Consider the following 15086-nt stretch of genomic DNA (forward strand, 5'->3'; position numbering starts at 1 on the left):
ACAAAAGACCTGATTTCTTTGTTGTGTGGAAGAAATCTCCTGATAAGGAGGCCTTCACATGCAGAGCATAGTAAGTAATTGATTGGGGTGAGATAATCTTTCAGGTTTCCTGGTCACAAGCCACACAGGGCTTTATACACTTAAGCCAGCACCTGTAACTTGGCTGTTAACTGCTAATTAATTGGCAGCCAGTAGCAATTAGGCTGGCACTTTGGTTGAGCAAATAAAAGTATTGCTGTAATTTGGATTAAAAAAGAAGATTCTGAGCTGCAGGAGAACAGCTGTCTTGAGCCTCCCACCCTCACGTCTACTTATTACTTATAGTCCTCCTTGTCAAGGAGCCACTGCAGGACAAATGCATTTGGTGCATCTTCACCCAGGCATGAACTATGAACACATCATACATTAAAGCACAGAGAATCTTGAGAACAGAGCTGCAATTCCCTGCACCCTTAACAAACTGCAGTTTCCAGGATTCGGGGGGCGGGCAGGGGGAAATGTCGCATGCTTTAAATGTCCCTTAAAAGTACTCAGCCATAGATGGATCTAAACAGTATTTCTCCAGTCTACCTGAATCGACGACTTCTGAGACTTTCTTGCCTGCCTCGTGTGCCATGTGTCCCAAGATGGAGAAAATCGCAAAACCAGCAAAGACGCTTGTGAGGCAGTTTATCACGCAGACAAAAATGGCATCTGAATAGCAGTTGTTGTTGAATTTGTTGTATGAGGAGAGGGCGACCAACCCTCCCCACGCAACAGACAGAGAGAAAAAAATCTGCGTGGCAGCATCTTTCCAGACCTTGAGAAAGACAGATGGAGGTGGGGGTGGACAATATAGATATTATTGCATCACAATCCCTGCAATGTAATAGGCATGTGTGTCGCAAAGGCTGTTGTACACAGGTATAGGCTGGGGTAGCCAACATAAGAACACAAGAGCTTGCTGGATCAGGCCAAAGGGGCCCATCTAGTCCAACATCCTCTTCTGACAGTGGAGGAAACATCTCTGAGGAACAAGGGGAAGTTTAGGTGTGTGGCCTGATTCTGCTCATATTTATTTTTTAAAATATAACGTCCCTGCTCTCTTCATCTAGCAATGTTAGACAACAGGAAGTTTTTGCAATGATGCCTGCCATGTTCAGACTGGGAAATGATGCACTGGAACTCATACTTTGGGGGGGGGGGCAGAGGGGAGGTATGTAGGAATCCCCACTTTGCCTGTTATCAGTAGTGTGGGAAGAGGATAACAGGGACTTGGTCCCTCTTAGGAACATCATAGGAAGCTCCTTTATATAATGTCAGACCATTGGTCCATCTAGCCCAGTTATGGAGATGTTAAGAGGTCATGACTCCCCAAGGTTTCAAGGAGAGGACACCCCAGCCCTGGAAAGTCTGTTGGGGATTGAACCTGGGGCCTTCTAAATGCAAAGCACTTGTTCTACCATGCACCAATGACCTTTCTCTTAAAAGGTAAGGCTTCTCTTGGTTGAAGATAAAGAGCTGATTTAATGGTACATAAGAAGCTGCCTTACCTAGGACTAATCTACACAGGTGAGTTATACTGTTAAAAATGTGTTATAAAAGTGTGAGGGCACTGTAGAGCAGCGATCTGTCACCAGTGGGAAATTGCCCAGAGCAATATTTTTATCGCATTTTTATAGCGTTCTCCTGATCAGTGTAGATCCAGCTCTAGAGTCAGACCCCTGGGCATATCTAGCTCAGTACTGTCACTCTACACTGACGGGCAGCAGCCTTCCAAGTTTTCAGGCAGGGGACATTCCCAGACAGTGCTCTAACACTGACCCTTCTGTGGCCCTTCTGTGCTGTTATCTGATATCTGGCAGAAGCCGTGCTCAGCCCAATTCCACCACCTGCCAGGACACACTCACCTCTGCCTCTGTGAGCTTGGTGAAATTAGACTGCTTTCCAATGTAGAACTCAATGCCCTCCAGAGCACCGTCTAGAGTGGCACCTCGGACCAACAATATCACAAGGACAACGTAGGGGAAGATTGCTGTGAAGTAAACAATCTGTGATGACGAGAAAAGAAATGAAAGAATGATCAAGATTTTGGATTTGGGAGGAGGATGTAGAATGCGGAGTCAGGGTGGGACCGAGTCTTAAATGGAGGATTTCAGTAGATCTGGAGCAGGGAGCCACTTGCAGCCAATGAGATGGATGCCTTGTGTCCCTCAGCACCCACAGGTCATTCTGACAGATGGGCAGAGATGCCCACCCATCAATCACCCAATGATATGATAATGATAATATCATTATGTTGGATATTATAATATGTTGGAAAAGAGGAGACTGAGAGGAGATATGATAGCCATCTTCAAATACCTTAAGGGCTGTCATATGGAGGAGGAAATATGCCTGTTTTCTCCTGCTGTGGAGGGTAGGACTCGAATCAATGGCTTCAAGTTACAAGAAAAGAGACTCTGACTAAACATATGGAAAACTTTCTGACAGTAAGAGCTGTTTGGCAGTGGAACACACTCCCCCGAGAGGTGGGGTACTCTCCTTCCTTGGAGGTTTTTAAGCAGAGGTTGGGTGGCTATCTGTCATGGATGCTTGAGCTGAGATGCATGCATTGCAGGGGGTTGGACTAGATGACCCTTGGGTCCCTTCCAACTCTACAATACTATGATTCTATTAAATAAGTAAGTAAGTAAGTAAGTAAGTAAATAAATAGTGTCTCAGAGCCTTTTAATATAAAACCAATGCTTTTTTAAAAAGATGGTATGCACCAGTAGGCTGTAATGCCACCTCTCCCCCCGCCCCCATGCTACAAATTCATGTGACCCTTTTATCAACGCCAAGTGCCTGATTATTGTAAAAAGATGGTGCCAGAGCAGAGGCGCTTTGGCACAATCCTTTTGTGATTGTCAGGCAAGTTCCTGGAAGGCACTTTGCTGATCATAAAAGGATTGTGCCAAAGCACTTCTAGGATGCAGCAGGCAAAGGTGCGAGGGGGGAGGGAGTGGGCGGGTGGGTGGGCAAGTGGGGGCCAGCATGGTGGCGGGGGGGGGGGCGAACAGGCAAAAAGCAGCAGGGTGGGAGAGATGGGGGGGCATGGTGCGTACTGGCACCATTTTCCCTAGAAATAAAGCACTGTGCATTACATACATACAGTTGTTAAATAATATGTGCAATGATTGCCTATAGAAAATATTTCTTGAAAATAATTATAATTGTAAAAGCTGCTCCTTCTATCTACATGCAAAGCAGCTGATCTGCATTTCATAGAATCATAGAATCATAGGGTTGGAAGAGACCACAAGGGCCATCGAGTCCAACCCCCTGCCAAGCAGGAAACACCATCAGAGCACTCCTGACATATGGTTGTCAAGCCTCTGCTTAACGACCTCCAAAAAAGGAGACTCCACCACACTCCTTGGCAGCAAATTCCACTGTCAAACAGCTCTTACTGTCAGGAAGTTCTTCCTAATGTTTAGGTGGAATCTTCTTTCTTGTAGTTTGGATCCATTGCTCCGTGTCCGCTTCTCTGGAGCAGCAGAAAACAACCTTTCTCCCTCCTCTATGTGACATCCTTTTATATATTTGAACATGGCTATCATATCACCCCTTAACCTCCTCTTCTCCAGGCTTAACATGCCCAGCTCCCTTAGCCGTTCCTCATAAGGCATCGTTTCCAGGCCTGTGACCATTTTGGTTGCCCTCCTCTGGACACGTTCCAGTTTGTCAGTGTCCTTCTTGAATTGTGGTGCCCAGAACTGGACACAGTACTCCAGGTGAGGTCTGACCAGAGCAGAATACAGTGGCACTATTACTTCCCTTGATCTAGATGCTATACTCCTATTGATGCAGCCCAGAATTGCATTGGCTTTTTTAGCTGCCGCGTCACACTGTTGGCTCATGTCAAGTTTGTGGTCAACCAAGACTCCTAGATCCTTTTCACATGTACTTCTCTCAAGCCAGGTGTCCCCCATCTTGTATTTGTGCCTCTCATTTTTTTTTGCCCAAGTGCAATACTTTACATTTCTCCCTGTTAAAGTTCATCTTGTTTGTTTTGGCCCAGTTCTCTAATCTGTCAAGGTCGTTTTGAAGTGTGATCCTGTCCTCTGGGGTGTTAGCCACCCCTCCCAGTTTGGTGTCATCTGCAAATTTGATCAGGATGCCCTTGAGTCCATCATCCAAGTCGTTGATAAAGATGTTGAATAAGACCGGGCCCAAGACAGAACCCTGTGGCACCCCACTAGTCACTCTTCTCCAGGATGAAGAGGAACCATTGATGAGCACCCATTGGGTTCGGTCAGTCAGCCAGTTACAAATCCACTGAGTGGTAGCATAGTGGTAGCATTTGTGGTAGCATAGTGGTAGCATTTGTGATGGCCCCTCCCTCAATTCTGCCGGTACTGCAAAACCTCCTTCTGGGGAACAACCTCCCTCTCCTCTGCTGCAATTGTGAGCAGGCGTGCAGGTTCTCTGGAATGCATGAGTGTGTGAGTGACTGTGTGCACGAGTGAGGACACTCCCATAGGTGATACCCCACAGGAGCCTCAGCTCTTGTCCTTGGGATCACCTCCAGATGAGCAACATAGATAAGAGCAACCCACAGGTTCCTGCCAAACTTGTCCTTCTATGCTGGCCCTGCAGAATTGCTTAGGAGAACCCAAATGCCGTGCCAAACTAGACTCCTCTGCCACGTTGTTAACTGCTAATTTTAGTGGAATCACCCTGCCGATGATTCTCAGTGACTGGAGAAGGAAAGGGAGTCGGCCCCAGAGCTTAGCAGTGCTTAGAATAATCATTGCACTCTCAGGATGTCATCACTGAGCCAGCCAGGCTGGTTCTGCTCTCACAAACAGAAGCCCTCTCATTGCTTCACCACCACCACTTGCCAGAAACCCTGTGCAGATGGATAACCCTCTAAATCTCTCTCTCTCTCCACCCTGAATTTAAAACACCATGATACTGCCTTAAACAGTCGTGGTTTCCCCTAAAGAATTCTGGGAGTTGTAGTCTGTTAAGGGTGCTGAGAACTGTTGGAAGACCCCCCTTATTGCCCCCACAGAGCTACAGCTCCCAGAGTTCCCTGTGAAGAGGGATTGACTGTTAAACCACTCTGAAAATTGCCACTGCACCCTTAAACTACAGCTCCCAGAATTCTTTGAGGGAAGAAGCCAGGGAGGTTTAAAGTGCTTTAAATGCATGGTGTGAAGGCGAACTCTCTTCCAACTCAAGGGAGTTCTGAGCTATGCTGCACAACCTCTTCTCAAGGGGGATTTTTTATTCTGTAGATAGGTATGAAACAAGCCTGAACATCCCACATTGGAACAAGGGGACAATTATGCCATTGCGGCTGACTGGAAAGAAATGCAGGCTCTCATAAGCTCATGTATCTGTGAGCACAAGTCTAGGCAGTGGCTGCTGGTACTCTTGCTTTGGTGCCCAAAGGTGCTTGAACTATCCAAAGTTATTCTGGATTTTCTAGAGTGGGCCTGACCACTGCTGCATAGGAAGCTGCTGTAAACCAAGTCAGACAACTCGTCTGCCTAACTCAGTAACGTCTACATCTAGATAGCTCAGATGGTTAGAGCATGATGCTGATGATGCCAAGATTGCAGGTCCGAACCCCGTATGGGACAGTTGCATATTCCTGCATTGCAGGGGTTTTGACTAGATGGCCCTTAGAGTTCCTTCCAACTCTACAATTCAACGATTCTATGGTTCTTTGATGGTCTCGAAGGTTTCAGGAAGGGTTCCCTCCCAGCCCTACCTGACATTGGGGATTGAACCTGGAACCTTCTGCATGCAAGGCAGACCCTCTACCATGGACCTATGTCCCTCCCCTTGAAAACAGTGCCTCACTCTAAATAAAGGGCTGGACTTAGGAAACTGCTTTGTCCCTCAACTTCAGTACAGTATGCACTTGACAAGCAGTTGCTCTCCAGGGTTTGAGATAGGGAATTCATCTGAGTGTTTTCCTTTCAATGTGTTTGCATCCCATTGGAGCACAGGCTTGATCAAAGAGAGGGAGAGCAGATCTGGTGGACTGATTGTATCCTTTCCTCATGCAAAGGAGGCTGGCACTGCAGCTGGTAGCCCAACGTGTCTGGGTTAAGCCTACCTTTCCTGAAGACTTGATTCCTTTAAACAAGGCCACTGCCACAATCAGCCAGGAAAGGAGAAGGCAGAGGGCAAGGTACCACACAACCTCCCCGGTCTCGTCTAAGCCACTTGAACGCTGAAGGACCTTGTTGCTGGGGGGAGACAAGGGAAGCATCAGCAAAGATATCACTTAGAAGGGAGTGCTGTAGCCAGCTGTGCAAAATGATGTGTTCTAAAGGAGGCATCTGTGTAACCTCCAAAAGGGGCTCCTACATCCTGCAGACCCCAGTTTGGCTTAGGAACTTTTATTTCACCCAGGAATGGGAGAATGGCCTAAGAATATGTTACAGGCCAGACAAAGGGGTTTAGAAGCTATTTGGTTTTGATTCACCAAGATTTCCACTGACAACAAATACTAGCTTAATCTTGACTTGGTCATACACCACGTCTGCATGTCTGAACCAGATCTAGCTTGCCAGGTTTTCATCCTGGCCCTGGGCACTGATTTTTTTGCCTCTGGGTTTTGAGCTTGGAGAACTGATCTTGTGAAGTCCCACCACCAGCTTACAAGGTTTCCCAAGCAATATTGGCAATGTCACATTTCTCAAAGCAAACCAGGATCCATTTCTCTCTTCTGGAGGTTGTACCATGTTGTTTCACTAACAACATAGCTTTTATTACTCATATTACTCATTGGGCAAATGTGCCGCAACCCATAATGATTAGTACACAAAAGAAGCAGGGCAGGTGACACACCTGCAAATTAGTTGTGTTCAGGTGTCATTACCACTCTCCAATGCCTGCCCCTTTCAGGTTGTATACACCTGAACAAAGGGGTCACCTAGGTAGATGCTTAATGATCAATGAGTTTTGGGTGGGAGACAAAACTGCCTAATATTTCAGGATCTGCCCTCCTGTGTTGTTAAACTGCTTCAGGATAGGTAGTGATGGGGGGGTTTGGGGGGGTTGCAAAAAGGTTGATGATAGAGGTGGGTGGACAAAGGTCAGCTTGGATATGGAAGAACCCTGTTGCTCATGTTTGTGACCTTGGGCAAGTTTCTCAGTTCCCCATCTGTAAAATGGGGGTCAGCAGAGTCTTACCTCACAATGCCATCGTTTTAAAGGTCATAGGTAGTTGCCTATGGCTGTATGCAAACCAGACCTTTAAAGCACATTCTTCCCCACAAAGAAACCTGGGAATGGTAGATTACCCCTCACCAAACTAAGGTTCTCAGCACCAATAACAAACTACAGAACCCAGGATTCTTTTTGGGGTGGTGTGCTCTGAATGTGCTTTAAAAATCTGATGTGTACTAGAGTTTGACTAAGTGAGACCACTGGCCTATTTAGCTCAATGTTGTCTGTACCTTCTTTCTCCACTTGCTGCCCATCATCCCTGGCCATCAACAAGAGTCGTGGTCTAAAACATCCAGATGGTACAAGGTTGGGCAAATGCTGGTCTACACTGACTAGGCATTTTTCCACCTGGGGATGCCAAGGATCAAACCTGAGTTCCTTCTGTGTGTAGCTGTTGAGCCACAGCCCCTCCACCCACTGAGGGCAACCCCAATGACACCTGCAGACCACATTTCAACTGGAAGAGCAACAGGCCCAGGACTCACTTCCAGTATTGTTCGCTGGGAGCCTGAGTGTTCGCAAACACCTTGGTGCCATTGATGCAGGTGTAGTTGTTTTTCTCAACCCAAGAGTAATTCGCGTTGATAGTCTCATCGTTTAATGTAATGTTGCAGTCTAACACTGAAAGACAAAAAAGTGTTGCTCAGCAGTTCTGCAGAAGGAAGGGGGTACAACAAGTATGTGAAGCAACAGCAGCAAAAACATTTTTAACCCCCAGTGTGATTTTGACCTCTGACCATTTCTTATGAGCAGAATGCCCATCGCAATGACACAAAGGGTGTGTGCCGGTACGGAACAAGCAAGGATGGGGACCTTGATGTTGATGGATGTTGTTGTGGTTGTTGGCATTGTCACATTTATTAATCACTTCCCAAACCACTGTCAGAGTGATTTATACATATGACAAAAACAGTTAGAAACAGAAAAACAGCAAATACCTTTAGAGCAAAACTAAAACCGTAACCAGTGAACACTTACGGTAAAGAGCCATTTTATCTAACTGGGAAAGCCTGTTGGAGCAAAACTGTCTCCAATGGTTTCTACAAGGTGCAGGTGATGGTCGTCTGTTGTATATCAACAAGAATGCTATTCCACAGACAGGGGCAACACACTAAAAGCCTTGCTCCAGGTTAGTGCAAAGCAGGCTTTCTGAGTTCTTTGGAACTTCCAGGAGAAACTCTTCTGCAGAGCACAGTGAATATATAAGAGATAAAGCAGGTCTTCCAGGTAATTTGGTGCTGAGCAGTGTAGGAACCTATACTCTCTGCTGTATTATGAATCCCCATCATCCCTGACCACTGGCCATGCTGGCTGCTAATACTGAGAGCTGGAGGCCAGGAACACCTGGAGGAACCAGGCCAGGGAAGATTGGCCTACAGAAAATGATGGGGGACCTGATAGCCACCAATTAACACCCCAATTGCATTGTTTCTTTTTATGTGGTGCTTTGTCAGTTTGCATCAGCACTTGCACACATAGGTTAAAACACTGTAGAAAACAGGCCATCTCAATGTGACTGCACATCCAGGTGTATTAAGAGTCTTGGTGTGGTGTTTTACCACTATGCATGGATGCCTATACCTATCAGTAGATCACCCTGAAAAATGAACTGAACATAAGAAGCCTCCTTAGACTGAGTCAGACCATAGGCCCATCTAACTCATATTGTCTACACTGACTATCCAGGGCTTTGTACAGGAAGTCTTTCCTGGCCCAGCCTGGAGATCCTGGGCTACTCTACCATTGCACTACAGAGCTTCCTTGCATTGCAATCATACATATGACCACATCAAGTTTGCTCTTTTGCAGTGTTTTATCAGTCCACATTCCATACTGGTAACATGGAGGTTCAAATGAACAGAAGTTGTTGAGCATGGAGGCAAACTCTGTACAGTGGTGCCTCACAAGACGAAATTAATCCGTTCCGCGAGTCTCTTCGTCTAGCGGTTTTTTCATCTTGTGAAGCAACTCTATTAGCGGATTAGCGGATTAGCGCTATTAGCGGTTTAGCGGCTATTAAAGGCTTAGCGGCTATTAAAGGATTAGCGGGATTAGCGGCTAAAAGGCTATTAGCGGCTTAGCGGCTTAGAAAAGGGGGGGGGGAGTGAAAAAAAATCGGAACACTTGCAAGACGTTTTCATCTTGCGAAGCAAGCCCATAGGGAAAATCGTCTTGCGAAGCAGCTCAAAAACGGAAAACCCTTTCGTCTAGCGGGTTTTCTGTCTTGCGAGGCATTCGTCTTGTGGGGCACCACTGTATTTCCCCAGAGAAGTAGATGCAGGCGGGGGGGGGGGAGGTAGAGTAGTAACTGTTGGGGGGGCACCGATGCTTAGCGGACCTCCCGTCTCCAGTTTTGCTGCAGCTTACCCAAAAGAAGGAGGAGTGGTGAGGTCAGCATAGTACAAATGCATTAGTAGGAGTGCCAGATTGGTTCTGCCAGTGTGTTTGCACTGTGCCAGCCTCATCCCAGGTAAGAGCCACTTGCCCCACCCTGCCAACCACTACAGACTTAGAGGACACCATTAGCAGTAGGGTCCCAGCTTGCTTTCTGCCCATGGTGACTTGGCCACAGATAACCAAACTCGCTTCTAACCGCATAGTGCCACCTATGCATGTCCACACGCTTCATTTGCAGAGTCCATCCCTGTTTCTTGGTCACACACTGATGTGTGATGGACTGTTGCAACGTTGCTCTTATATACTGAGGCACCATTTGGGAGGGGTAAAGAAAAATGATGCACTAATCCAGACTCCAAATAAGCCATCATTCAGCAACAGCAAGAGACCACGGCATCAGTTTACTGTAAATAAGTTGCAACACGATCAAGGATTATTGAATGAGCTTGAAAGAACAATCTTGCTGCTATGGAAGTCTTACCTAGCCTCGTCTTGCTGCAATTTGCATTGGCCCACTCAGGATTGCAATCTGCCCAAGGGAGGACGCTTTGGAAGGAGGCAAACAAGTAGTAGAGGCTGTAGCCAATGATGACATTGTAATAGATGGTCACAAACGTTGAAATGATCACCATTGTGACTCCGACTCCTAAAGGGATAGAGAGGAGACACCGTGATAAGAGCAGGAAGAGCATTTCTAATGGCCATGATGTTCGTTCCCTCAAAATTATTTAACAGACTCACTGGATTGGAGAATAAGGCTTGTGGGGAGCCGTCCCTATCTCATCCTTCCTGCCCAAACCATCCTCCAAACTTTCTAGTTGAAAACGGCATTCCACATGGGTCAAAGCACTTTCTAGAGCAGAGATGGGCAACACTGAGCCTAAGGGAAGCATCCCTTTCCAGGGGCCACATACTAGATGCAAAAGTGGACAGAGCAACAAATGTTAATTTTACCTCTGTACAGTACCCTGGCTTCTACACCTATGCAAGAGGCATGATAAGAGTTTAAGGGCACATTTCCAACCAGGCAAAAGCAGTCAAGGAGGATACAAATCAGATGTGTTGCTGAGTTTATGAATGGTCCCCAGGGATCACGCCTCCTACCTCTTAACATTTTTCATCCAAGGGGTGGTGAATATCCCGTATGCTATTATTGTAGCACAGTTTTGACCACCAAGCATGCAATTTTGCTTCCTCTGCTGCTTTCCCAATAAGCCACAAGCAAGGAAGATGCAAAAGACGGAGTGGATGGAAACTGATTGACTCAAGTTCTAGATCAAATTCTTTTGGGGGTAAATATTGTGGGATGTAATCCATGAGAGGCAGTCAAGTACAACATTCCTTGAAAAGCTAGAGAAGACGTGTGAGGGAGTGTTTGGTTCAGCCAGTCGAAACTTCCCGTTCCTCCTGGCTAGAGCATCCTTCCTTTTGCATGTGATAGAAGGTGGGCGTGATGTAACCTGTCCAGGTATCAAAAGGACGAGTCACGCAGCACACCTCTCTCTTTTTCACTTCTTTCTTCATTTGACCAGCTTCTAACTAGGACTGCTCTGTTAGCTCTCAGACAGACTGTGCATTTTTAACATACAATGTCTATGGGTCTCCCTCCACTGTTGGAGGCTGTGTGCCTCTGAATACCAGTTGCTGAGAATCACAATTGGGGAGAACGCTGTTGCACCCACATTGGGGCATCTGGCTGGCCACTGTGAGAACAGGGTGTTTGTTGGGTTAGATAGGCCTTTGGCCTGATCCAGCATGGCTCTTCCTATATTCATATGTTCAAGGCTGTTGTGCCCCTGAACAACTTGGGTCTAGGGCACCTTAAGGACTGCCTGTGGTCCAATCCCTGAGATCACCCGGAGGAGTGCTGTTTGTTGCCCCTAACGTTGCAATGGCCCAAATGGCTTCATCCGTAAGTCAGGCGTTTAGTGTCACCAGCCCCATTCTGTGGGGCACTCTTCCAGCAGGGATCCAGCAAGCACCCTCACTTCTCAGGCATCTCATAGAGGTGTTATCTTGATGGCAGGCCTATGCAGTTGCTTAAAACTCACACAAATTGTCTGTTCTGTGCTGCTTAAAAAAATGTTTGTATGTTGCTCTGCACCACCCTGATATATTATGAGAGGGTGGTAGATTAAAATACATTCCAAAATAAAATAATGAGCACAAACCACCCTCGATTTTGCATTAGAGAGCTACAAACAGAAACCTTCCCAGGAAGTGTTGTGTATGTGTGTGTGGATGTTTCATGGCAGCCCAGTGGAAACCAATGTGGAAAGGGTAACAATGCCTACCTTGTAAAAGGGGTAGAATCCTCCAAACAGAAATGGGTCCCAAGCTGGCAAACTGCCCAAGCGAGCATTCCAGGAAGAACAAAGGCAGCCCAGCCAGAGCCAGCATGATGGTATAAGGTATCAAGAAGGCCCCTGCCAAGAAGACAACAAAAGGAAAGAATGTGAGCATTGGATCAGCCAACCTTCCAAGACGTGTGCATATACAAAGGCAACAAAATGTTAGGCACCACAGACATACTGGGGAATAGGCAGATTAGCAGCCTGCTGATGGTGTGGGCACAGAGAATCATAATCGCTCCACCCCCACCCCGGAAAAAAGCACCCTTAAAGAGGCAATTGGCATTTGGATGAATTCTGTTGTTAAAGTATTACCCCCAACTTCTGCGTAAATCTAAACCGGGCTTCTAGAAATCTGGTGTTTGGGGCTCCCACTCCCAAAAGCCTTGCTGACTGGGACTGGTGGGCATTGCTCGAAGCACTGCACCTTTTATGCCAACCACACTTGGCACAATGTAAGTTATTTCTAGCCTGCAGCATTCATGCTGTTTGTGTCTCAAGGGCTGGATGAGGAGTGGGAAGAAATGCCTTTCATGGAAATTTACTTGGCTGGTCGCCTAAAAGCACTTTCAACACACTCTAGGTGAGTAGGTAAGCAGCTCTTTGCCAGCATGCATTATAAGACAGGCAACTTCAACAAACGCTCCACTAAGGTGCTTCTCCACTTTCTCCTTCTAGGATGGCCTTGCCACTGACACAGGAAGCACAAACAGAAAGCCTACCTCCTCCATCCTTATAGGTGAGGTATGGAAAGCGCCAGACATTTCCCAAGCCAACGGCATAGCCAACCATAGAGAGGAGGTAGTCTGATTTGCGCGACCAGTTTCCTCGTTCACTCTCTTCATCTTTTTCGGTAATTTTCTCAGTAGACAAAGTGAAATCCTTTAAGAAGGAAGAGAGAAAGTCATTCATGCATTTATATCAAAACCTTTGCATCCCACCATTCTGTCCATGAATGAACATTGGCGAGAGAGGGAGAGAGAGAGATGATACAAAAGAATGCATGCCAATTATTATATTAGTTTATTATATTATTATATACTCAGAGTAGACCCACTGAAATTAATGAATATGCCCATCTTAGGTCCATCCATTTCAATAAGTCTACTCTGAGTAAAACTTAGTTGGATGCAGCCCAATACTTAATATTTATTAATTTATATTAATTAGTTTACATTAATTTACATACACGACAAGGCCCAAGTAGACCCATTTTGTTATATAACAACAGTTATAATGCTCACCAGTCATGGCGACTATGTTCTGCCTCCATTACAAGAGGCATAATGCTTCTGAACACCAGTTTCTAGGAATCTCAGGGGAGAAAGTGCTCTTGCAGACCCTCCAAGTGCCCCTATTTTCCAGGGATGGTCCCAGATTGACAGAAGCCATCCCAATTTCTTATTTGATCCCAGAATGTCTTAAGATGTCCCTGTTTTCGCCAGAGAAATGCTGGAAAGTATGGAGTTATGTGACCCCCTGAGCCAAGGAGATAAGTATATAGTGGTACCTCGGGTTACATATGCTTCAAGTTACATACGCTTCAGGTTACAGACTCTTCTAACCCAGAAATACTACCTTGGGTTAAGAAGTTTGCGTCAGGATGAGAACAGAAATCGTGCAGCGGCAGCAGGAGACCCCCATTAGCTAAAGTGGTGCTTCAGGTTAAGAACAGTTTCAGGTTAAGAACTGGCCTCCGGAACGAATTAAGTACTTAACCCGAGGTACCATTGTACAACCTTTAGAAGACCTCTAAAGGCAGCCCTATATAGGAAAGTTTTTTTTAATGTTTAATGTTTGGTTATCTTTTAAATCTGTTGGAAGCTGCCCAGAGTGGGCAGCAAATAGCAAAATTATTATTATTATTATGAGATAGGACACCCCTGTTTTCACTGGAGGGTTTGTTGTTGTGCTCATGTCCTTCTTGGGGCCCAGGGGGCGTCTGGCCGGCCCCTGTGAGGACAGGGTGCTGGGCCAGAAGGGCCGTGGGCCTGATCCCGCAGGCTCTTCTGATGCGCCTATGTTCTTGGCAGTTTACAAAATAAAAAAGCCAAGTTACACCAACATTAAACTATAAACACCCATGACTGAAATGCACAATAAAAGAAAGCCACTTATAACAATGCAGCAATTAAAGGCAGGAGACTCAGGAAAGGCACCTGAGCCAAGGACAAGGTTAATAACGCCCCCCCCCCATGGTTCACCAATCAAAGGCCAGAGATGGAAGAGATGAGCCTGAATGCCAGGGGGCTGCTGGCGGGGGGGGGAGTTGCTCTTGCACTCATGTGCTGCTTTTGCTTCCCAGAGGCGGAAAGGGGAGCTGGCCCCGTGGGCCCTAGACCTGATCTAGCAGCCAGGTACTTCCTGCATTTCTCCACCACCAGGGCAGAATCAACAGCAGCATCAGTGAAGCAGAAAAGCATTTCACATAACTCAATTTTTCTGTGGATATCCAGGTCAGAGCATGTCCTGGGCTGCAACTGAAATGACTGCTGTTGCTTTAAAATCAGCTGAGAAAAAGGCAGAGAATCTTTAGTTCTACATGCAGAGCATGGATTCCTCCAAGGCCCTGCAACTGTGGGTGCCCGGGGCTGTGGTGGGTACCATGCAGCTTGCCTGGTCCTGGCGCTGAAATTTGTGGGTGCCCAGCCCATTCATGGGAATTTTGTAGGCGGTGCTCAGGCACCCAGGGCCCCAAGGCATCTTAGGAGCTGTAATTTGCCCGCAGCAGAGCAGCAATCCCCACCACCCTTAACTACACTTCCCAGAATCCCTTTTTTTTTTGGAGGGGGGAGAGTTGTGTTTTTCAAGTATGCTTTAATTATATGGCAAAGTCAAAATAAATTTGTCAGCCACCTTTAGATCTCATGGCAGTTCGCGGCATAAAAATATCAATGCTTCCCTCACATGCACCTGCCACTTTAGTTCTGATACTTTTTTAAACACACACCCACACACCCAGTATCAATCCTCATGGGCATGGCGGGGGGGCAGGGGGTTAGTTGCCCCCCAGATCAAGTAAAACAGCAGAAATACTTAACTAACTGAGCAGTCACCGCCCATCAAAATCCCTCACTATGCTCACGTTAACCCTTTTACCTCTTGGCCATTTCTGCTCCATCAGAG

The 15086-nt window shown here is 46.5% G+C and overlaps 1 protein-coding gene across 2 annotated transcripts in view; it reads right to left on the reverse strand.

The window, feature by feature from the left end:
* Positions 1 to 15086, reverse strand: part of SLC6A14 (solute carrier family 6 member 14) — a 55981-nt gene that overhangs the window by 12312 nt on the left and 28583 nt on the right. For both annotated transcript variants that reach the window (XM_082207429.1, XM_082207430.1), the window contains exons 2-8: positions 12683 to 12842; positions 11904 to 12035; positions 10091 to 10255; positions 7698 to 7833; positions 6095 to 6227; positions 1890 to 2030; positions 571 to 799 (exon numbers count right to left, since the gene is read on the reverse strand). In XM_082207429.1, coding sequence (XP_082063555.1) covers positions 571 to 799; positions 1890 to 2030; positions 6095 to 6227; positions 7698 to 7833; positions 10091 to 10255; positions 11904 to 12035; positions 12683 to 12842 — 1096 coding nt within the window. The remainder of the gene's footprint in view (positions 1 to 570; positions 800 to 1889; positions 2031 to 6094; positions 6228 to 7697; positions 7834 to 10090; positions 10256 to 11903; positions 12036 to 12682; positions 12843 to 15086) is intronic.

Source organism: Podarcis vaucheri (genome assembly GCF_965113315.1).
Source record: "Podarcis vaucheri genome assembly, chromosome: Z".
In the NCBI taxonomy this organism is placed as follows: domain Eukaryota; kingdom Metazoa; phylum Chordata; class Lepidosauria; order Squamata; family Lacertidae; genus Podarcis; species Podarcis vaucheri.